Below are 24,348 nucleotides of genomic sequence, written 5' to 3'. Positions count from 1 at the left end.
AGAGTCATGCAAATCCCTCAAACGCACACCTGTAATTGATGATGAATAAATTGGGGGGGGGGGGGGACAATTTTCTTCTATCTTGGCACATCCCGAAGTGTTTCTCTCAAGAATTTCCCTAATCTATTGTGAAATCAGTTCCATAGCCACCCTTTCACCTGAATTGGATGCACAGTAAGCTCGCCAGGAGGAAAACCAAAATCGAAATTTTCCAGGGCTCTTACAACATACAACAGCCTCACCTTCAATCACAATTCTAAGCCAACTGATTGAATTGCAGATCCTGTCATAACCGCTGACACCTTTCCCCTTCTCTTTGTTTCCGCGTTGCCGGCTCCTTCTCTCCTTTTCACCCTCTCTCAGGGTTAGCTGAAAATGCTGGGAGGAGAGCTAGGAGAGCTTGCATGTGCGTGGGCGGTTTAAGCGCCTCTTTTCTTTTCAAGCAGGAGCCCACACAGCGCCCTCATTTCCCTGCTAAATTTAAACCAGAGGCCATGTTAGCAGTGTGATGTTATCGACCCCTTTGCATCCATACTTCTGTTGAAAAAGTGGCCTGAACCTGAGTTGGCAGCTCCATCATTGTGTTCTCGCAGCAACCTCTAGGCTCATGTTTTTCAAAAACACATCCATAGACGTTTGCAGAAAAAGGTGCGTTTCAGTTTGAAGCCATTAGCCGCCGTCTGTGCATTTTCTGCACAAGTTTGCCCTCCTGCACAAGTTTGCCTTTATTCAGCACTACTTTCCAAGTTCATTTTGTTTGACCACTCATGCGTTTTTGTAGTTTGTGTGAGCGAGGCGATGCTTCACTGCGTCTGCGGCCTTCACTGCCTCAGATTGGAGTTGAATGGGAATTGAAAAAAAAAAAAAAAAAAAAAAAGAGAGAAAAGAAGCACCTCAGCCCGTTTCACTCCATCAATCATGACAGCTCCTTCTCTTCCACATCACTCGTTTCCCCCTCGTTCCCATTTTTATAGCCACACATCTCAGCCCATGTCATCACATTTGCATTCACCCGCCTGCAAATTATACCGCTCCGTTTCCACAAACGACGCTTATCAGCAATGATGTGTTTTCAGCTTGCGTCGGCATTCGAAATATAAATGGAGGATAATTTATAATTCTCCCATGGATTTAAGCAGAAAGCAGAGGCAGTTGCGATAGAAAGGGATTAAGCCCAAGATGAGATAGGAACTCTTGCAAACCTTAATGTGTTCGCTGCTCTGTTGACATACTGAGTGGAATTGACGGTAAACAAATTAAGCAATTATGAACATTGCAAACTGTTATTCAAGGAGTTAAAGCAGCAGCTGTTCTTAAATGCCACCCTTCAGTGCCCCGCCATGTCAGGGGAGCATGAGGCAGCAGATTTTGATGTGCCACGTGTCCCCACCACTCACAACTGGGACCTTACGGAGGCCCTAGCTCATTCTTTACTTTGCTGCTTATTAACGAAGACCATCCACACGGAGGAGGGCGGAGAAGTTGAGTCTTTTGTCTTTTCATATGCCAACAGTCAATAGTGGATGATGAACACTGTCTCCCCGCTGCACAATGAATCAGCAGTGTTTGAGGCTCCCTCCCTTTGTTTGTGAAAGCCAAGAGAAGCGAGAAGGGAAAGACGGGTGATCAGGCAGGCAGGCACCACAGCCACCATTGGTCTCAAAGGAATGTGTTTGCTGTGTAAACGTCTTGACAGGTTCACCCAAATTACAAAAAAGATATATTTTCTTGTTTAGGTTGTTGGTATCGAGGAAAATATATAGATTTGGTTATATTTTCTCAAGTTTTGAGATGCTTGTCTCCCTCTAGGGCTGAGCAATTTGATGCAAAAATAATTGTATTTTTACTGACCACCTTCTGTTCAAACTTTTTAGCTGCAGAAGTAACTGAGCTAATAACCGACCTGAAAACATACCTATTGAGCAGTTAGAAATATATTACTTAAACTAAACTATTAACCACACAACTATATTGACTAGGTAGCACAAAAGTTAAAGCTAGGAAATATATATTTTCGGTGCACTGGGACTTAAGCCTCATAACTTGCCAATCCCCTCCATCTCTTCTCCCCAGTTGGTACAGTCCACTGGCAGCCGCTGCAAGAGTTGTGCACCCCAACCATCACCCTCCTCACCCACCCGTTCTCCCTGCTCTTCGCCCACACCCCTCCCCTTTTTCTGTTCTCACTTTGTCCCTCATCAGTGTCACCAGGGTCTCCCTTGGCCCTTGTCAGCCAGGCAACCCATCAGTGAACTCCTCTGCAGTAACTGAGCTATGCCGCGCGTTGCTGGTAAACGCCGGCAGTTGCGTTCTGCATCGATGGGGTTTGATGTCACAGGGCTAGCATCGCGGTACTGGTAATAGGATTTCATGCTCTGCACTGACGGAGCCCTGCGGCACGAAATGGGCTTTCACTTCCCCCCAGGAATCACTTGGCCAAGCACAGCGAGCAAGGAGAACATTTTGAAAACATATTGAAATATAATGAATAAAAGGCCCTCCCCTCCATTTCTGTAAGGGAAGAGGAAACGCTCCACAGACTCTGCGTGGTTTATGGTTTATGTCCACAGCGAGGTAGTTATCACATCAAATAGAGGTGTTCTGATTAAGAAATAGTTTTTTTTTATTATTGGATTTATAGGCAAATGAGAAAGCAAGGCAGTGTATCAAACAAACAATTGAATCTCTCAACCATTGCTCTGCTCGGTTACACAATTTGTTTAATGCCACTCAACTTGTCTTAATTTCTTTTCTTTCCTTTGTGGTTTATTTTTCCTCCATGGCTTCCATCACACTTTATCACAGTTTCTTTCTACCGCACGACTCTGTTGACACCTACATTCATCTGTCTGCGAAAAAAAGACAAGTGCTTTTTTTCCCTCGTCTGTTGTGTTGTTTCTGACTCATTTCTCTCCCCGCCCTGTGTCCTGTGTCTTCTCTCCCCATCAGTGGAATATTGAGGAATCCACCGAGCATGTGAGTAACCCTGATGTGTGCTGCTGGGGTGTCTTGCAGGGCAAGCTCTTCCCCCTCTGCAATTTAATGGGTGCTGTGTGTGTTTGGACTGAGTTATGAGTGTGTGTGTGTGTGTGTGTGTGTGTGTGTGTGTGTGTGTGTGTGTGTGTGTGTGTGTGTGTGTGTGTGTGTGTGTGTGTGTGTGTGTGTGTGTGTGTGTGTGTGTTTTTTTGTGTAAGCCATGCCTGTAATCCACTCGGTGTGAATCCTCATGAAAGATCATAACCCCATCATAACTGCAGCAAGAAACGTGTGTTCAAATGATTTCTGGTTTTTATGTGTGTGATTTTACCTCAGAGCTCCTACAGCCACAGAGTATGAGTGTTATTTCCACTGATGATTGCATACAGGTCTAATATCTCAACATTTTACCGTAAGTCAAACTCATAGTAACAGCTGGGCACTCGCATGTGATCTGTGGCACTTAGTACAGTGTGCGTGGAGTGCTTTCCCCCCCATTGAGCGTACTGTGCAGTCAAAGGCTGTGTGTCACCATTCCAGGGTGATGCTGACATTAATCAGGCTCGCCGAACCTGCTGTCTCCCCTACTGTTCCAGATGACATATCTATCTGAGGGGAGGAGCTGTGTGTTTTATCAGCTCCACACATCTCCGAGATTGCCACCAGCCTTTCATGTTCTTTTCATTTGCCTGGATGGCAGCTCGCTGCTCCATGCCTGTCATGCAGCCCTTTGTTATGGCTTATTACCAAATGTCATATTGTAAGAACATAAAAACGGAGCCACTTACTGTTCCTGGTCAGATTTTTTTTTTTTTTTTTTTTAAAGCCTGCCAGATTAACAGATGTTGTGATTTTAGGATTAAAATAAGAACAAGGGACTCTTTTTAAACGTGGCTTTACAGCTCTTAAGAAACCATATGAAAGAATTATTGATAGCAATTTTCAGTGCTCATCTTCTTTGGCATTTACCTTAGAAAACTCTTACATCAATCCATTGACCACCCGCAAAGGCTGAGGGAGGCATATTTATTTTCTCTGTTTATGTATCAACACTCGACTTTTTTTTTTCTCTCTCTCGCTATATTTACATAAATGAGGCAGCCCGATGTGTGCAGACTGTATTTATCCGATAGCACTAAACACAAATGTGGTTGCACAGCACACCGACTCCTCCAGCTCCACCCACATGGCATGAATCAGACTCGCCTCCTCTCCCTCTGCTCTTAATGTGTTGATTAACACCTGACAGATAGAGCTTGACGTTGTCAGAGGAAGACATCTGTTCGCACATCTATATTATTTCTTTAGCAGCCATGTTTAGGCAGTCGGTAACTAATATAGTGTGACCGGCCACAGACAGATGTCATCAGCAACAACATTAGCATGTCCCACTGACCCTTGGCTTTTTCGCGGGGATTACGATTTTTAAGCAGTTTTTAATTTGTCAGATGATTATGACCCTTTTAAAGCAAACAATAGACACAATACAAACAAAACAAACAAAAACTTATCTCAAGCGATTATATTTGTATTAACGATGCTGCCCATTTTTTCTATTGGCATTTTCCACTCTAGTGAGGATAGTGGCGTAGGGAGGCTTGTAGAGAAGAATCCATTTCTATAACTAGTCGACTTGATAATCTCTGTAATGCCCTTTGGTGCTGCTCTAAGCATTTGCTCTGAAGGAAACTTTGAAGCCGGGCTTTTTCTATTTTCTGCTGAGTTTCAGAAGTGTTACTAGACCTGAATCGACCTTGCCAGAATAGAGGGAAGAACGATCTCTGCAGCTGCCACTGCTGAGACTGTTAAAGCCATTTTGTATGATTAAAGTAATGAGACTTCCTCCATAAAGTTAAAATGGTTTTATAATACAGTAATTTAGCATTCTTTCCCCCCCCCCTCACCCCAATCTCTCTTTAAATGCTAGTATGGGAGCACCAAATGCCCCTTAAAGAGAGAGGCAGTAAAAAGCATTGTCAAACAGAGCTGGCTTATATAGACTGTTAAATGCTCTTCTATGGTTGGGAAATTAAAACTTCATTAGTTAGAGAAACAGCATTAGGGGCAGAGCCATATAATATTCCGAGAGCCTGAGAAGTTTGCGAGGAGATCCGGCAGGAAGGCTGGTAGGCATCTGTGTGTTCGTCCTCTCAGTGGCCCCAGTCAGAAACAGACAACTCCAGCATGTGTGCTCGAGCCGCAGGCGTTAATTTGTTCTCGAGTGTGTGCTCATGTCAGTGTGTATCATTGTGTTTGTGCACATTTACGTATGTGTGTCTGTACATGCATGCATACTCTTGTGTATATGTTTATATTGACTGTATAAATTTATATACAATGGTGAGTATGTGCATTTACCTATGTGTGTGTCTGTCTGTTTACATATGGGCTTTGTTCAAGCTCCGAGTGTTTAATTCCAGTGTGTGGGTGTGTTTTTTTTGTGTGTTTTTTTATTCAGACTGATGCAGTCTGGTGAAGTGAGTGCCAGCACTGCAGCAGGTTACCAATAACAGTGTGTTATCTCAGTTGTTTTTCTGTCTGTTCTGTTCCTGACTGCTGAGTTACTGATTTGTACACCACCTCAGTGTGTCTGTGTTTTTGGATGCAGACTGTTTGGACATTCAGCTACTCCAGAGAACAATAAATACCAAAATTTTAATTTCCCTATTGAAAGAAAAAAAAAAAAAAAAAAAAAAAAGCTACGTGTAATATCAAGTCTGATGTTTATTTATCTGAAGGATTTATTTCAAAGAGTTTTACTAACAGTCCCATGGTCAACAGTGTACTATTCTGTGGGCTTTAACAGACTGCAGTGTAGTGATGATCCTAAACTCCTCTGGGTATAATCTCATGCTTATCCATGCAGCAGGCATGAACACTGACACACTGGTGATGCTGTGGTTCATTTGGTTGGTTAATGGGTTCAGCGTGTGACTTATAGTTGGACGCGGGAGTTTTTCTTGAATAAGAAAAGTTTCTAGTCTTGGCTTGTGTGCCTTTTTTTTTTTTTTGGTTTTTAATATTTTGTTTATAGGCAAATCGTTTGAGGAACTACGTGGATGGAGAAGGGGGTTTCGTGTTATTACGGTTTCTTTTGGTGCTGTGTGTTTGGCTTGTGTGAGGGGGGTTTGCGTTTTTTTTGTTTGTTTTTTTCTACTGCTGAGAAGGTTTCGCTCAAACCCGCTGATTCCTTTTAACGTCTGACCTTCTGATTCTTTTTCCCGCTTTACAGGAGGCTGTCATTGGTGGACTCCATTCTGAAACCACCTACTCTGTCACTGTGGCAGCGTACACCACGAAGGGAGATGGAGCTCGAAGCAAAGCCAAAGTCATCACCACAACTGGAGCAGGTCAGAGCTGTGTTTTTATCAGGGTGTTCATGTAAAACAGAGAACATTTGAGATATAAAATATGTGTTTACAGTGAATACTATCATCTTTAAGGTTTAAAACTGATAACCTCCGTCTTCCTCATTCATGGGTGTACCAGGATTAGAGGACTGCCGTGGTAGTATTAGTGGGATACTACATATATGTCAGTTTCCAGCCAAAATGAACATTCCCTTTTTTTAAGCAAGAGTTGTCAAAATGCTTTGAACCAGGCGTGTAACCTTCAGTCTGAGCAGTCTGTTGGACAACGGTTGTTTTACCAGGTGATTTTCAAGAGTGATTTGATTTTCTGTGTCCATAGAAATCTCAAGGTTGAGTGAAATTGATACTAAGAAGAACAAAATCTCAGTTAGTCACCATAACTTGAAGTGGTATGATCGAGGCGTGTAACCTTCACGTTCCACAAGGAAGTGAATATGTAATTATGTCATCTGACTGTTTTACTGTACAATATGACAGTAAACTATCTGTATATCTACATATATTATATGCATTTTTTTATAAAGTTTTTATTTTTGTCTCTACTTGTATCTTTTTTCAGTACCTGGGAAACCCACTATGATGATCAGCACCACCATGGGCAACACAGCTCTGATCCAGTGGCAGCCGCCAAAGGAAATGGTGGGCGAGCTCATGGGCTACCAGCTGCAGTACAAGCGTACAGACGAGGAACCCTACACCTCCCGCGAGCTGAGAAAGACCGACGACCACTACACTGTCACCGGTCTGCACAAAGGTGCCACCTACGTGTTCCGCCTCAGCGCCCGTAACCGCGCGGGCATCGGCGAGGCCTACGTGAAGGAGATCAGCACCACCGAAGACGTGCCCTCCGGCTTCCCGTTCAACCTCCAGGTGACGGGACTGACCCAGTCCAGCACCCAGCTCACCTGGGAGCCCCCGCTGCTGGCGGAAAGGAACGGCAAGATTGTGCACTACGTGGTGGTGTACAGGGACATCAACAGTCAGCAGAACACCACCAACCGCACGGCCGACACGCACATGACCATCCAGGGCCTTAATCCTGACACCACGTACGACATCCGCGTGCAGGCGTTCACCAGCAAGGGCGGGGGACCCCTCAGCCCCAGCATCCAGAGCAGGACCATGTCGAATGGTAGGATAAGTGGTAGGGCACCTGACTAACATTTACACGACATTAGGGTTTAATACGCGATTACAGAAACACGTTGGACGCTTCTGTACGTCTACACACACTGCTGCCCAAAACATACATGAGCATCGACATGAACTCTATACCACTTGGTTATTTTTTAAACTCACTGACTTTATCTGCGCCATGTCTTTCTCATCTACCACTCAGTCTCGTACATGACTGTGTTTATTGATTTATAGAGTACTAATCTCATTACACGCTACAGTCACATTACCATGCATCCTCATCCTCCCTCCCATTACACACAAATCTAAAGCGTACCCAGCATGTACCTTCTCGTGTATTTTTCTAATCTTGTAAATGTTAGATTCCTTAGTTATAACCGTGCGCGATGCCTATTTTTAAGGCACATGTTGCCACTCCCACTGTCACATACATTTCCTGGTAATCACAGAGCTCTCGGCCTGTTGCGTATGTCTCGCTGCAAATGGGGTGTAATAAACTGAGCAGGCTTAGGGAGATGAAGGCTATTTTTGTGGGAGCTGTAATCAAGCGTGAATGCGATTGTTGATGTTCTTTGAACAGCCCCTTGGTTTGTCAAGTTTGGTCATAAGGTATCACCGTGGAATATGTTCACATTATTTACTGAGGGGGTTACTGGCTTTAACAGAAGTGTGAAATTAAATTACGCACAGAGATTACATTTTGTGGTGTACAAGATGTCTTACTCAAGATATTAATCAAAGGATTTCCCATCCTAGATTTTCCCACCCTGAACTTTGGTGTCAAAGCAGTCATGAAGACATCCGTCCTGCTCACCTGGGATTTACCGCCAAACTACAAATCCCAAGCAACTTTTAAGGTAAGTTAATGCTGAAGTCAGATACAAAGAATTTCACTATGAAAACAAATTGCATCGATAAAGATGAAATTATCATATTTCAGTAGCTTTATAAGATATAATAGTTTTTAATAGTGCTTATTTCTATATTTTTTTCTTTGGAAAGCCATTATAATTGTTACTTCAGCCCAGTACTGTAACATGTATTACACACACATTTGTAATATAATTGTATGGCAGTGCAACAATATTAACTGGTAACACTTTCAACAGGCTGCAATCCAGTGGCTTTCCCTATTTGCACAAAAGAAATATGAAAATCTTGATTCATGCTCATTTATGAGGTGTAATAATCTGTCCAAAGGATATATATCAATTCCCACCCCGTGGTAGAGGAGCAAATTACTATTTGAAGTGTAATAAAGCTATTGGATATGGACTCAGGGTGACAGTGAAGCACATGAGCGGAGGTGTCAGATAAAGATGTGAACCTCCTTTGGGACCATACAGATTTCTCTTTTTCCTTTTCTATGTGCGCATTTGGGAGAGTGGGAAGAGCGAGTTGTGCATTTGTATCGAGCAATATACAGTACATGCTGTATATGTATCCTGCCATAAAGCGTAACTCCAAGTTTTTCCCTTGCGTGCTTGCAGATTTTGTATAATCAGCAAAGCGTGGAAGTGCTGGGAAACCTGAAGAGAAAGCTGATCACACAGCTGCAGCCAGACACCGACTACTCGTTTGTACTGACAAGCAAGGGCAACATTGCTGGAGGGCTGCAGCAGCAGGTATCCATTCGCACTGCCCCTGACCTGATCAAGACCAAGCCCAGCACACATCAGGCTCAAGGTGGCAAGATGACTATCAACCTGCCCAAGGTCCAGACCACCACGCGTGTCAGGTCAGTACTGAGTCAAATGGGACTGATCCGACAGATTTGAAATGGCACTTACTGATAGCACTTTGTAGTTTGGCTTTCTTGAAGAAATGGTATTTTCTTGATTCCTGTTGTTCTGGGTTTTGTACCCTCATGGTTGAAATGCACTTATTGTAAGTCGCTTTGGATAAAAGCGTCAGCTAAATGAAATGTAATGTTTGCTCCACCTAAGTCCAGCACTAGCTGATGATTGCTGGGAACCAATAGGTTTGATGAGCAAAACTGAACCGCCTTCTCAGACAGGACAAGACAGGAACAGTAGTGCATATGGCACAGTTGTAACTGATCAATACTAATTCTGAAACTTGAAAATGCAACGTTTACTCTCAGCCATCTTTATGACACAGCAGCTGATGATAACTGAGACTCAACATCAGGCCGAGCTGTGTTATCTGTTAACTTGGTGGGGAGCAGGACTGAGCCTGACCCTCGCGTGTTAAGCGTTTCCTTCGGACCGACACACATCTGTGTTGGGGAGAGTGCACAAGGTTGATTGGTAAAAAAATATTACAGGGCTGTCAGGGCTGACCGAGGTCCCGGCACAGATTGACAGGTAAAGAATGCAGGTGATTGAGGATGGGGAGAGCTGAGACGTGTGTACGCGCAGGTCTCGTTATACATGTCTTCCTCCAATCCCAGACCTGAGTGACTGTTGAATCACAGTCGAGGTGTGGAGAGAGGCAGCTGCTTTCACTGTCAGCAGCAGCTGATTTTACAAGCAGCTGAATGGGGGGGGGGGGTTGAGAGAAGCCTGTGAGAAAACAGAGTGGGGGAGTGCACGAGACAGACAGCAAGGGAGAGCCAACACATAAATAAACACACACACACACATGTTTGTACATTGTGTACTCACAAGCAGGCTCCATCATTCATAACCACGTGTCTTAGTTTGACCCTTAACTCTTAAATGTCTTTCTAAAGTCTTTCTTTTCCTTCTATTTTAGTCTTTATAATGATAGTAGGAAAAGAACACACAGGCGAGTGGTCACATAGCTGGTCCTATTAACCTAAGGAATCCTTTGGGGATCTCTATTAGCTGAAGGCTCCCCTCACCGGGATAGTGTTTGTTCCAGTCTACATGGCAGATGTTCTTAGTGATTAGCCATTAATTGGTGAATGCAGTGCCAATCTGCTGGTGTTCGACCTTCGTTGGACCCGCATGTGTAGTACAAAAATTTTGAATTCAGCCCAACAGGTCTCACAGTGAAAGTATGTCTTTCTAAATGTTTTGACTGTTATTAATGCGCTTGGCCCACTTTGATCGCAGCGTGTTCTGCTGCTTCAGTCAGTCTGTCTTTAACACAGGCTGCATTTTTCTTGGCAGGTGGTACTACATCGTGGTGGTGCCCGTGTCCCAGTCCACACGGCGGTGGAAGAATCCAGACGAGATGGACCTGGATGAGGTGAGCGCCAGCCGGTGGCTGATTGGCTAATGCACCGGGTCAGGGGTCACAAATAGCATCTTCCGCTCCAACTGGGTAGGAAGCGGCTGGTTGTAGCTAATTAGCCCTACCCTCCTGGGCTTAGGAAAGAAGAGGTGGCGGGGCAGAGAGATTTTAAACAATGACTCACTCGGGTAGGTGGGGAGTGTCCTGATTGGGTGCCAGCTCTGCAGACAGGGCCCATCTGTTGAATCTAACAGTTTGCATCCACAAAGAATAATCTTAACTGTTACTGTAAATGTTAAGGAATTCAACTTTTCAAAACAATTGTGATAATTTATTGCATTACCTCCATATTTTTTTTTTTTAAGTCTTTCCGGTTATTGTGTGGCAACTCCAGACAAAGTTTTATAAGAGGTATTCAAATGACAATAAAGATTTATGACTGCTTTATTATTCTAGTGAGTAAAGGTCCTCCTTATCCATGTGGGAATTTAAGCTAAATGACATGCCTAAATATTAATAGCATAATTTTTAAGCAAACTGCAAGGCTCGTTGGTTTGAATTGCTATTGTTCAATCTCCCTGTAGTAATAACAGAGAAGACTGAGAGGGAGAGAGATGGGACTCCCTGAGTCATTAAACACTGAGCAGGCCATTGTCTCCTCCCTCCAACATAATGATTTAATAAAGCTACATCTGGAGCAGCACATGAGACATCACTGACAGAAAACAAAATTCTGCTGAAAACACAATGCCGCAGTGCTCTGTGCTCCTGCTCGTTTATTAACCAGGCTGGCAGTCATGCTGAGAATGTCTGCTGGAGGAAGCACTAATTGCTCACTTCGTAGCTTGGCTGCATTGTTTGCAGTGATATCAGTGTGCAAAGGGCATTTTAGCTGTGTGGAATCATTATCTCTTATTTGGATGCATGCTAGAGACCAGACCTAGATGTGCAGTTTAGTGTCCATGGAAATGGTTTTCCTTTTTGAGATTTTAATTCTGGGAGTTGAGTTTTTTGGTTTTTTTTTAATATGAATATTTTTTTTTCACTCAAACCGCTCAAAAATACTTTTTGTAAAGCCTTCTTTGACCTCCATTTTACAATACGATGCAGTAAAGTTTTTCTCTTCATCATTAAGGAAAATTCTTCTTCCTCACTCCTTCTCTGATTAGATGTCAGAGGTCACTTTGACTATTAATACAAGCTAATGATAAGCTAATTTTGGCCGTAACCTTTGCACTCTTCCTTTTCCCCCAGCTGCTCAAGTCAAGTGAAGGTCCTGTCCTGAGGCGCCGACGTCACCTGGATTCTTCCAAGTCTTATATTACTGCCAAGTTGGCGTCACTGCCGACCACCTTCACAGTGGGCGATGAGAAGATGTACAACGGCTTCTACAACAAGCCCCTGACCAGTCCGCAGGAGTATCTCTGCTTCGTGCTGGCCGTACTGCGATACGATGGGACAGACACCACTGCTAATTACGTAAGACACATATTTTCTTTTTTTAATTTCATAGTAAAGACTTTGGATTTTTTTTTTTTTTTTTTATGTTAAAGCTGAATCTATCTATGTCTGTTGTGTATATTTGTACACCTTTTCTTTTTTGGAAGAGACTGTTTAAGTTTATCACCCATCCTGAAGCTCTAACTAGCCTGAACCCCGAGCGTTTCCTAAAATGGCAGCGGCAGGCCAAATTGTTGTTTTTACTGCTACTTACCCTTTAATACGGCCGCCTCTAAAAGTCATTGCAGCTTGTCCTGATAACTCCCTTATCAGCTGACAATGACATCAGAGATCCAGCTTTGCCATTTTGTCAGCCAGCAGGGCCCCGCCCGCGCGCATCTCTTTACAGTGCTAATATGAGGCTCTTGGCTTTTTAAGTGGAGGCCCCGTGCACTCGTCAAACAGCACTAACACAGAGGCCCAGCTCTCCACGGGATGGTCTGGAGTAAACTTCACTGCAAGAAGAATAAGAGTCTGCGATTGCTCTGGGCTCCTCAACTACCCGGGACATGCATATTCAGTAGCTGGGCCCTGGGCGACTGCAGAGAGGGAGAGAGCGAGTGCCTCATGTCCGAAACCAAATCCTAGACTTTTCACCTATTTCTTTCTCTTCACTTCTCTCCCCTCAGCTCTTATTTTCTTTCGCTCACTCGCTCTGCTTCTCTTCGACTCTCTGGCTCTCCACATCTTTCTCCACCGTGAAGACAGCACAGGAGATTGATTAGTGCGGCTGGAGTTAAGCGGGAGACGAGGGCCCGGTCACAGGGCCTAGGGAGTCTGTAAAGCAGGCCTGATTCCCTTGAAATGCTGCTTTACATGTCCCTGAAGCCCTCCCTCCTCCAGTAATCCCCCACTCCTTCACTCAGAGAAGGGACATGCAAAGGAGAGTATAGCGGCCAGCCATGATATACTTTGCTTCAAAGGAAATGCTTAAATCCCGTCGCTGCACAACACTCCCGCCGTACTTGCGTGACACACCACGTTGGATCAGTGGCGCTCAAGATTTGTCTGTTTCTGTCTACTCTCCCTCCTTAAACTGTGTAGCACCCACCTACGTTTAAACTTAATCACTTGGACTAATCAGACTTCACTTCACAGGGTGAGTCAGGTGGGGTGTTTACAGTCACTTCAGTAACATGGTTATTGACTAGTTCCTGCAGTAACCTAGTTTCTGAAACTTCATTCAAATGAGATGCCTCATTTCATGAATTGTCAAAAGAGTTGGTTATTAAGGGGACAGTGGATTTTAGACACAGTGTTGCTGTGATGAGGATGAAAGGAAAGTGAGTTAGTTGTAGTGCATTCTTGTATGCAGAATGAGTATCCCAGTGTGGCTAAAACTGAAACTGAGAAACTAAATCTAAATAAGTTGACAACCGCTGCTGAACATTAAAGCTTTTATTTAAAAAAAAAAAAAAAAAAAAAAAAAAAAAAAAATCTGAGTGGTGTGCACACAGAGGAAAAGCTGACAGGTTTTTTTTTTTTTTTTTTTTTTTTTTTTACCGTCGTGTGTCCTCTCACTGAACTGTCAAACTGTTCTGACAAAAAGGAAAAAAAAAAAACTCTTCATGATGCTGCAGTATCATGCTGTCTCACAAATTCACTTCAAATAGTTCTTCGCTTGGTTAAAAAATACAATATGGGATTAAAAACAAAATCCAGTAAATGACCTGCTGTATATAATACACAAAATATTTACAGTAACACAATTATCACTGGCTTCTTATGTGCATTTTAAACACACTCAATTATGATGTAGCTGTTAAAGGGTAGGCTGTCATTGATTGCCTCTCAAATCCCCAAACCGCACTCTTTGGGAAACTCAGATACCATAGCAGTGTTTGTTTTTGTCACCCCCGACGCGGCACTTGCAAACATTTATTACCAAACACACGGGTGCAGAAGGTAAAGCGGGCTGCGAGATCGAGCAGTTGGCAGAAGCTGCCTCAAGCAGGATCTTCAGCAGACCCAGGAGAATGAGACAACAAGTACTGGAATAAATGACTTGTGTCTTTACTACACTTCCTCGCCACCACCCAAAATCCCCCAGCGCAGATCAAACAAGACCGCCAGGGTTTAATAAGCCCTCGTATATCAATGGCCACAAGCAGCCAGCAGTGGTTGGAGGGAAGGAAGGGAGGGAAGGAAGGCGAAGGGGGGATGAGAGGGAGAGAGAAGGAGAGCGTGTGCCTTCATGTCTCCCCAGCACCCAAAGGCAGATAAACAAGCCTGGGGAAGTGTGAAATGGGATGATAGATGCTGGGTGTGTATAAACAGTATCATTTAATGCGAGAAGAGAGCGAATGAGGGAGGTAGCATGAAATATTGTGTGATGTGAGGCGGGGGGGGTGCTAAAAAAAAATGTTTGTCTTGTGTCCTGTCCAGCCTGTGAAGCTCGGATGACAGAAAGTGAACCGTGGTGGCGGATGGGAGGAGATAGTTTTAATGTGTGCTTTTCTTTAGCGAACGGTGAGCTCCTGGCACAGACAGAAACCAAAACACAGAGTGCTCAAATGTGTTTACCTCAGCTTGCCATTTCCAAAGCTGTCCAGGCATTTTATATTCTACTCACTCTCAGAAAGAATTGGCTTTGTAGCACTAATTCTGTTGATGCTCTGGGCTCAAATCACCTTTAACATGGAAGAGTGATTGCTTTCAAAATGTAAAAGGTTTTGACAGACAATATCAAGAGAGAATTATAAAAACAAAATGTTTTCTCCCTTTCTTAGTCGAGAACATAACCATATTCAAGTCCAATTTTTCACCCATGGATTTGTAGGAATCTGGGCAACATCATTGGGGTTCTCTGCTCAACTGTGCACTGTCACCTCCGCTCCTGGAGGCGTTTCCCTCTAGCGATGCCTCCAGATATCTGGATGCTTGGTATTCAGACGGCTAGAGAGGAGGAATAAGTGCAGTTTCTAGTGCTGAATGGGGAAGGAGGCATGTGAGGAAGAAAAGAAAGTACGAGGGGAGAAATACAGGACGAAAGAGAGAGGGGGTCATCGTGCAGGGTGGACTACACCCTGCAGCCACATTTCTGCTCCTCATAGATAAAGGCATGCTCACACGTACTCTCATCTTTCTTTCTCACTTTTTGTACCTTCATTTATTTATTTATTTATTTTTCTGTCTCTATAGCTCTTCCCACTCCCTCTCTCTGTCTTTCCGTGTGTCATGCAGCGATGAGGAGCGTGTGGGCTCCTCAGCCTCCCTGGGGACGCAGAGAGAGCGGCAGATACATAATAGGCGTCTTTGCATGTTTGTTTGTTTGTCTGGCACACCCCGCGGCTTATTTAAGCCACTTTTGGAGAGCCAGGGAGCTCGCGGAGTCAACGGCGAGTTGAAACAAATGTGCCTGTGCTGCACGTAGCAGATTCTGTGCTCGGGGGATGGCAGAGCAGCGGTTGACTGGGGAAGCAGTGTAGCCCACGGGCCAGATAGCAGACTCGATATAATGCTACTACCATAACACCTCTGCCTCAGTCTCTCCCTCTATCTCTCTCTCTTTCTCTCTCTGTCTCTGCGCTCTCTGCCATCTCTCATCACCCACTCCCTCTCTTGTTCACTTTACTCCATCTCAGACAAACACTGACAATCGCGCGCGCGCACACACACACACACACACACACACACACACACACACACACACACACACGTTCTCAGCGGCTGCGACCTAGACAAACACATTCACTTGTGGAAGCTCAGAGGAGTTTCACAAAAGGCTCAGAAAAACTGATGCCTCACGGATGCTCACACACATACACATACACACACACACACACACTTACACACATTTGTAACTGTTACATACGTACACACAGTCACACACTTTCTCTTACTGACAGTTACACACGCTTTTAGACACAGCCAAATACTTTTTACATTCATCCACTCATAAGGCTGGCAGAGGTATGCACAGTGTCCACAGCCAACATCTGTATTGGGTGCAAACATACATCACCGTGTACTTACTACCTCTTTTCTTCTCAGTCGGAATGGGGCTCGGTGGAATTTTATCCAATGTGAATCTAATATCACGTTTTTTTTTATCTATTTTTTTTTAATTATTTTTTTTTAGTGAAGCACGTGAGACAGGACTTGACGTGACATGGGTAATGCAACGAGAAAGTACAGTACAGATAAGTAAACAGACAAACACGACCAGGCAGGAGTAACTAAAAAATTAAACAAGCAATAACTACATTGTTGTGAAAAATGGGTAGATTTAAATTGATATAATTGATAATAGTAGTAGTGCAAGAACATTGGCTTTATTAGTGATAACAGAAAACTCACTCACAAACTCACTTTCTGAATTTGATGGCCTTATGAGATATATATATATATATATATACATATATGTATATGACTTTTTGTTGATGGAGTTTATATGAGTAGCATACAATATAAAAAAGTAATGTAATATCTATCACACAGAAAAGAAAACTTAACTACTTCCACTTTGGCACACAAGCTCCAAATGCTTATGATGAGATGATACAAATTATGATAATGATATGATCTGGTACTGTATCTGATGCTGGAGGTACTGTATGTAAAGTTAACAGGAGGAGGGGGGTTTCTGAAGTGCAGTGACACACAGTCCACTCCGGGCCCTTGACTTGTGTTAGCCTTTACTGTTTGTTTTTTTCCATCTAATCTCCCCTTTGGTCTTCGTACAAATATCTTATCCCTCAATTTTAATTAGCCAAAGTTAAGACATTTTAAATGACATGATGCTAATGAGTAAAGATTATAAGTAAACGATTTTGTACCTTTTAACATACCCAAACTCACATATGTCCATACTGTACACAGAAAAAAAAACACTGATCCAGAGCTGTAAGAGATGCACTTATGTCTCTCGCTGTCTCTGACTCACTACTCAACACGTTCCTTCGTTGCACCATCGCTCCATTGTGATACAGCTCTGCGACGGCAGAAGCATTAGGAGCTGCGTGACTGAGCTTTTATCAGATATTAGGCCCGTTCAAATGGATGATCCCACTACTTCGCCGTGACCAACAGACAAAAAGCCTTCTCTTTTTGTTCAGCCTTCTCCTCTGCTCTTGCGCTTCCTCCCTTATCCTTCTCTGAAAGCACAGCTGCAGTCATTTGTTACACCAGTAAGAAAAAAAAAAGTTTTTCCCAGGATTCCCTGCAGGGCTATATCCTACAGCCTTTTTTTTTGTTTGTTTGGGGGGCCCTCCCCAAAGAACAGGAAGCCTTGTGGTGTCGTCACATTGGAGGCGTCCCATCGCTGTGTCGTTTTCTCTTTCTCTTCTCGGATAATAGGTTCCTCCCAAAGGCACACAGAGTGGGAGAGAACTGGTTGCATGTCCCTGTGGTGTGCATCTGCGTGTGTGCATGACAAAGACGAATGGAAAACATTGCTGCTGTAAACTACCGCTGTTCTATGAAAATGTGAATCTTTCACTTTCCTGCTTGAGTTATCTCCTGTCTGTGCCTAATATCAGAGGTTCGCATGTACACGATTGAGACATGCTGTAGCGCACACACCCATAGTGTAAATTTCTCCGGCAGTTGCCCATGAGTGTGAGCGATAACAGAACTATATGACAGAGCGCGGGACTCTTTGAGCTCATCTCAGCTTATCTTTCCAATTAATATCTGCCTGTGCGCCGAAGAGCAGGCTGCTGTGTGGCTAATGATCCGGATTACTGCTGCCTGCTGCCCCGCCACTCCCGCTGCATGCTGGGAGCCCAATTCCCTTCGAGGTCTGCGATCTGTCACCCATGCCCGCACAACTCCGCACACCCGCTCCCTTCCCCGACCTGCATCTCCTATCCTCATTCAATAGGAGGCATGCTGCGCTCTAATGACAGATGCCTCGCACCTCCCTCTTTCTCTTTTTCATCCGTCAGCTTGCTCTGCCGCAGTTGGACTCCCTCGTCTTAAGACACTTTTTTAAACACGATACTGCAACGCTTCGTGCACCCACTCCTCAGATATACACACACACACACACACACACACACACACACACACACACACACACACACACACACACACACACACACACACACACACACACACACACACACACAGACACCTACATTCCTCTCTCCCCTTTGTCATTTGGAGTCGTGGAGTGGAAAAATGTCTCATTTACAACCGAGGTGGAAACACACCGTCACCTCCTCCTCCTCCTCCTCCTCCTCCTCCTCTTCCGTCACGGTGTGAACACTAATGAAGAAGAGATGAGTCCTCTCCTGTGCCCCCATTTATCTCAGCGACTGAGGGACATGCACACTTATTCCTACCTCTCCTCACTCGTGTCTCAAACTCGCTCTGTCATCAGCTGTCCCAGTTTTTTGAGACAGAAACTGAAAGCAGTGATTTGATGGAAAGATAAGAACTTCATTACGCTAGATGTTTATTGTTGTTGAAAAAGTGTCAATTGAGTTCGGTCAATAGCTTTAAGGCTTGTCCTGATGCATCCTTGAACTGTGGCCTTTTACTAGCATGACATAGCTTGATTGTCAGGGTGCAGAACAAAAAATCTGCAGTCATTATTTTGATATCTTACGAGGATCAAAGTAGACTTAGCTAACACTTTATTTTCAGTGTTTCATTGTTTCCAACATTGCTACTTTGACCACAGAAAGTAATGCATAATGAATGTTGGTGATTTTCTTTTTTTTGACCATGTCCTTTATTTTTGCTCTTGATTTGAGTATGTAAGACTCTGATCTTGACTAAGAATCTGTGTAGATTTGTAAATTCCTGTTAGCAACAGGCTCGCATGCTTGTTCTCTCCCATTTCAGCACTTTTTGAGATGAGAAGGGCAGCCCTTGCAAAGATATTATAAGTATGAAGTTGCTTGGCTCTCATGCACTTTCTCTTTTCTTTTTCTTTTTTTCCTTGCAGATGACATTTTCAGCGAGTCCCTACTCCGACCCGATCCAGGTCAAGGCAAGAATGGCTCACGGGATGGAGCAGCCCGAAATGTTGTGGGTCATGGGCCCAGTGCTGGCTGTGGTCCTCATCATAATCATTGTCATCGCCATCCTCCTCTTTAAGAAGTAAGAGGCTGTGCTTCGGTTTATCAGTCGTTCATTGCTGTTTGTTTGAGGTTGAACTGCAGTGACACTCGTGTTTGTAGGTTTCTTTTGGTTGCATCAGGAATGGTAATGAGACATGCTCCCTTCTGCCACTTGCACCAGGCTGCTCACACACCAAACTATAACATCCCATTTCCTTACCCTGATCTACAGTGTAATGGGAGAGGAACCGAAGGCAGTTTGATTTGTGTTTCACACAAAAGATTTTGGCCCAGTTGGCCGTTTTCAACAATACTGAGTGTCAAAAGTGTCAGTTGAAATGGCAGCTGACATTGCCTGCCCAATAAAAAGCACAGCTTGGCTGTCAAAAGCTCTTAGTTAGGAGTGAGAAATGGGTTTTGGCCAACTCCACTGGTCATTTAAAATAAGAAACAGAAGGCTGCAGCAAAGGGCTTAACTAAAAGCTCAGTCAATATCTCCTTAAAGCACTTCAGCTGTCCCTGTGCAGCACACCGTGATTACACACAGACCGAAAAGATGCCCGGGAGGAACAGCTGAACGGGGATGATACAACTCATGCTAAAACCATTAACTGATGAACAATTAATTTGATGATATAATTTTCGGTGATTCATTTAAAAAAAAATATTTGTAACATGTAGGAAGAGGCAGTTTTGTTTTTGTATCTCTGTTAATTGAGGACCTTTAAGGTGGGCTATAGGTCAAATGTAAATTTATGTCACCTCTGGTCCTTGGGTGGTGTTTCTCTTTATTTTATGTACAAAATGACGAATTAATCAATCATACAAACATTAGAAAGAAAGAAAGAAAAAAGAAATGGCATTAACAAGTAACAAAATAATGAGGATTTGTTTTTTTCAATTAATTTAAAAACAGTTGCATTTTTTTCCCCTCTTGATTAACTTACTAATTGATTCATCTACTAATTGTTTCAGCTCTACAAAGCAATTATTAGTAGATAAAAGCAGCCTTTCTTTAAACTCGTTAGTATGACACTATAATTTGTATGTTAGCAGAGTGGAAAGTAATTATAACAATAAAGCGGTTTGGACATTATAAAGACACCATTTTGAGAAGGAATCGATTACCTACGAGGCATTATTTACCTCACTTGACTTCCTCATGATAAAGTCCCACCTCCTATGTTTTCCCGATTGCTCGTTACAACTTCTCCATTACTCATCATACCTGTTCTCCAACCTACCATCCACAGCCTTGCTGGCTGTGTCTGCCATCTCGAGCAGACTCAGGAAGTTGACTGGTTAATAATAGGCCTCAAGACGGCTCACTGCAGAGTTGCACCTCATCTGTCTGGAAGCCCTTTCTCCGTGTAGACAAGGATTGACAAGAGGGACTGTGGGGAGGTGGCTGCGTGCCCTTTTCACTGCGTAATGGCAGTAAATGTGCAAAGGAATAATCGTACCATTGGCTGAGGTTGTTATTGCTACCTGCAGAGTCGCCAAGACCAACACCAGCCGCGAACAATGACCAAGTTATTCTCAAAAGTCTCCAGTGATTCTTAAGATAACTTTTTTTTTATCCTGCGCTTTCAACATTTGGCTTAAATCTTTGGCTTTCTGGAAATACAGAAAATTTGAGTAAAAAAAACAACAACACATTAACCTCCATCCCCTACCCCCCCCTCCCTCCTCCTTCTTTTTTGCCCCATGTGAATGCAGCAAACAGGAGAGGTGGGTACTGTCACTGTTACATTGATCACGACTTCATCTCCCACTACCCAAGTCCTCTTCATTTGTGATGTGAAAGTGGTGGTAGTCATCAACTCTTTAGGGTTGCAGAGTTAGCTGTCTCTCAGCTGCAATTGGCATTACACAGACAGAAAATGTCGACTCAAATAGGATTAAACATCTTTAAAGTGCCGTGTCTTATTTGGTCAGTTTTACAAAACTCTGAAGACATGAGAAGCAGCAGACTCTGCAGCCCTTAAACACTGAGGTCAAAGGAACTCCCGGGTCACGTCCATTCACCAGTGCATGTTCCACATCTCGTGCCAGTGTTCCTCCTCAGATCGTCCTGTCCGCCATGGTTTGTCTCCGTGCTGTGTTTCATTATCCAGCTGGTGTCAGCGCACCCCCTTCAAGATTGGCCCCTATCTGAATATGCCAAGGCATCACCTGCTGCTGAATGGGCCATTGTGAAGTAAATTCCAGACAGAGAGACTGCTGAAAAAAGAAATGCCCCCATCCTTTAAGCTGACATTTTCCACCGAGACTCATTCCTCCACTTTTAGCCTTTTTTTTTTTCTTCTTCTTCTTCTTTCCTTGCTTCCTCGTGGCAGGAGTCTCAACAAAGGACCCTGTTCTACCCTCATTAAGCACACCCTGTACTGCACACACACTCTCACACTCAAACACTGAGTGTACATTCTCACACGTCTTAACCCTCACTTTGAGCCTGAGATGAATAGCCCCATAGAAATCCCTGCCATGTTTATTTTAGGCCAGCACTGAAGTGTCATGTAGACTGGCATCTGATTGGGTCAGAGGAATAGATGAGGTGTGCCGAGAACAGATCACAGATGCCCAACCACCCGCCCGCCTCCCTCCCTCAGGACGACCCAACCCCCAGCAGTGATCTCTTGGAAAACCGGATACGGTCTGGCTCAGCTCTCGGCTGGAGAGGAAGAGATGCTTGTCATAGATTGGCCGTCATGCAGCTAGCATTAGCTTAAGTCCCTGCAGCGTAAGATAACAGGTGGCTGCGAGGCCCGGGGCCCCAGCGGCTGAGACAAACCGGGTTATGGCCTGCGTTTTGTGTATTCTCACCACGCTGGTCTTCAACAGAAGGGCCTTTTCCTTCCCAAAACCCACGCTCGCCACTTGCAAATGGAGTGCAATGAGATGTGAAATTTCCACAGGGCGCCCTGATGCTTCCTTCCGCCCATTTCCATTTGCTGTCAGAAGGCTTGTGAGTCTGCAGCTGTATCTGAGCAGAGTGTGTGTGTGTGTGTGTGTGTGTGTGTGTGTGTGTGTGTGTGTGTGTGTGTGTGTGTGTGTGTGTGTGTGTGTGTGTGTGTGTGTGTGTGTGTGTGTGTGTGTGTAGTTGTAGTTGTAAAAGTGAGAGACATTGGAAAGCGTACATCTGTGTGCCTGTTTGTGCGTCAACAGATGCTGGCTGTCTGAATACAGGCAGGCTGCGCTTTCTTTTCCTCTCCCCGCCTGATGGACGAATCAACGGTCGACTGAGCTGAGCCAGTCCGAGCCGTGCCGCTCCGTCCTGTGCTATGCTAGACTCGGCTAGGCCTGGCCTGGCAGCACAGGTGCTGCAGAACTGGTCTAATTACCCAGTGTTGTGCCACCCAGCTGATGAGCTAATTACAGCATCCGCTTGTTTTCCTCTCAATCTGGAAAGCCAGTAAACACAATGTGTTGTTAGCACACACACACACACACACACACACACACACACACACACACACACACACACACACACACACACACACACACACACACACACACACACACACACACACACACAGAGAGAGCAGCGAAAACACACATTTAAATCTTTGCTGCACACAAACACATGTTCATGTACACATTCCCACACAGCAGCTGTCACCTATCCAGTAGCAAACAAACCCAACCTAGGCCACTCCAAGAAAATTATGGTGTTTCTTCAAAGACATTAAACTCCAGTTTTTCAAACTAATGGGGGTAATGCCCCGGTACGTACCGTCTCGTGTATTGCTGGTCCTCAGAACTAGTTTTGAGAACCATTAACTATGCCATTAACCTCATCAAGTGTGCAACAGTTGGAAGTCTGTGCATTTCCTTCAGTTTTTTGTTTTTTTCGAACCCTATAAAGAAATCATTGATGTTTTTTTTTGTTGTTGTTTTTTTTAAATCATCCTGTAATTTCTACTTTCAGTTAGCTTGAGGAATTGATGTCTAAGTTCGAAGCATGTAGGTGCTCTAAGCGAGATGCGGTCAATGCCTTACTGTACGTTTCTGCCACCTCAGGAAGCGGGCGTCACCCTTACCCAAAGACGAGCACTCAGGCGGGGTGAAAGACTCCCTGCTGGCCAACTCCTCCGACCCCGTGGAGATGAGAAGACTCAACTACCAGACCCCAGGTACATAAACAGCAGCCTCACGCTCGTCCATTTAACGACATAAAGTTTAAGTATATTTTGCGCTGCTTTCTCTCAGCCACTGCCCTTGAGAAATTAACTTATGATGGATGGTAGAGAAGACACGGGCATTCATACCATGAAGACAGTAAGCTCACAGAGTGGGTGTGAGGATTAAAATACTGCGTAATAAAGTATTCAGAGCTTTCCCTGGTGAAAGTTACGACTTGGATGCCGACGCGAACCCAATTTACAAGTGGGAAACTCACAATCACAATAACTGTGAAGTGACATGAACATGGCAGCAGCCTCCTCTCGCTGTCATGGATTCGTTTTTACAGGTAATCTGAGGAACGTGTGTGTGCTCGGTTCTTATATTGTGTGGATTTTAATCAGGCCGTAGCTGGGAAAGAGTACAGATCCTATCAGTGCTTCTTCCATAACAACAAGAAAAGAAAAAAAAGTATATTCTGCCCGTGTGACTGGGGATTTAAAGAAGCTTCATTCCAAAATGAAAATCCTCCTGAAATTCATCAGTCAGTTATTCAAAAACACAGATTCTATCTTCACTGCTGAAAGAAAATATGTGAAAGTGACTCATAACTTCAATAGTGTTCCCTAATATCTTTTATTTTCAAGCTCAATGATAGATATTACATTTTGGAATGAGTTTTTTTTATTTATTTTTATCAACCAAACTCTAAAGAGCCTCCCCAGAAGCAATCTACTTTTGCATTGAATGCCTGCCTCACTTGTTCTTTTGATGGAGTGCTTGTTTACTAGTGCTTTGTAGCAGGTGTTACTGTATGAAACTCTCATGTCCTGCTTATTTTCATATTAATCTTCAGGCTGTAAATCTTAGCAGTTCTCCAAAAAAGAAAAATGGTCACAATAAGAACAAAAAAAAGATTATGTTTGCCATCATACTCAGCTGACTGTATCAGTGTAGTGAAGCAGAGTGACTTCAGATTCAGTCCTCACACCGGTGAAGAGGAGAGTTAGTTGCTTGGTTGCTTGGTTGTATAAGGGTGCCCTCTTCCTTTTTTCCTCGTGATCTTC

At 43.9% G+C, this 24,348-nt stretch overlaps 1 protein-coding gene across 22 annotated transcripts in view; it reads left to right on the top strand.

The window, feature by feature from the left end:
• LOC138617419 (receptor-type tyrosine-protein phosphatase F) overlaps positions 1–24,348 on the top strand; it is a 166,619-nt gene that overhangs the window by 116,566 nt on the left and 25,705 nt on the right. For 7 of the 22 annotated variants that reach the window (XM_069692440.1, XM_069692431.1, XM_069692427.1 and 4 more), the window contains 8 exons: positions 6,209–6,326; positions 6,907–7,479; positions 8,241–8,341; positions 8,975–9,222; positions 10,583–10,661; positions 11,901–12,125; positions 19,042–19,196; positions 23,180–23,292. In XM_069692440.1, coding sequence (XP_069548541.1) covers positions 6,209–6,326; positions 6,907–7,479; positions 8,241–8,341; positions 8,975–9,222; positions 10,583–10,661; positions 11,901–12,125; positions 19,042–19,196; positions 23,180–23,292 — 1,612 coding nt within the window. Of the gene's footprint in view, positions 1–2,949; positions 2,977–6,208; positions 6,327–6,906; positions 7,492–8,240; positions 8,342–8,974; positions 9,223–10,582; positions 10,662–11,900; positions 12,126–19,041; positions 19,197–23,179; positions 23,293–24,348 lie in introns of all 22 variants that reach the window. The other 15 variants (XM_069692423.1, XM_069692426.1, XM_069692419.1 and 12 more) reach the window with 3 other exon arrangements.

Source organism: Brachyistius frenatus, unplaced genomic scaffold (assembly GCF_029030835.1).
Source record: "Brachyistius frenatus isolate BFR_SWC_R1_liver_20210118 unplaced genomic scaffold, ASM2903083v1 Contig_12, whole genome shotgun sequence".
Lineage (NCBI taxonomy): Eukaryota > Metazoa > Chordata > Actinopteri > Embiotocidae > Brachyistius > Brachyistius frenatus.
The sequence above is the reverse complement of the archived record's forward strand: the minus strand, read 5'-3'. Positions and strand labels throughout refer to the sequence as shown.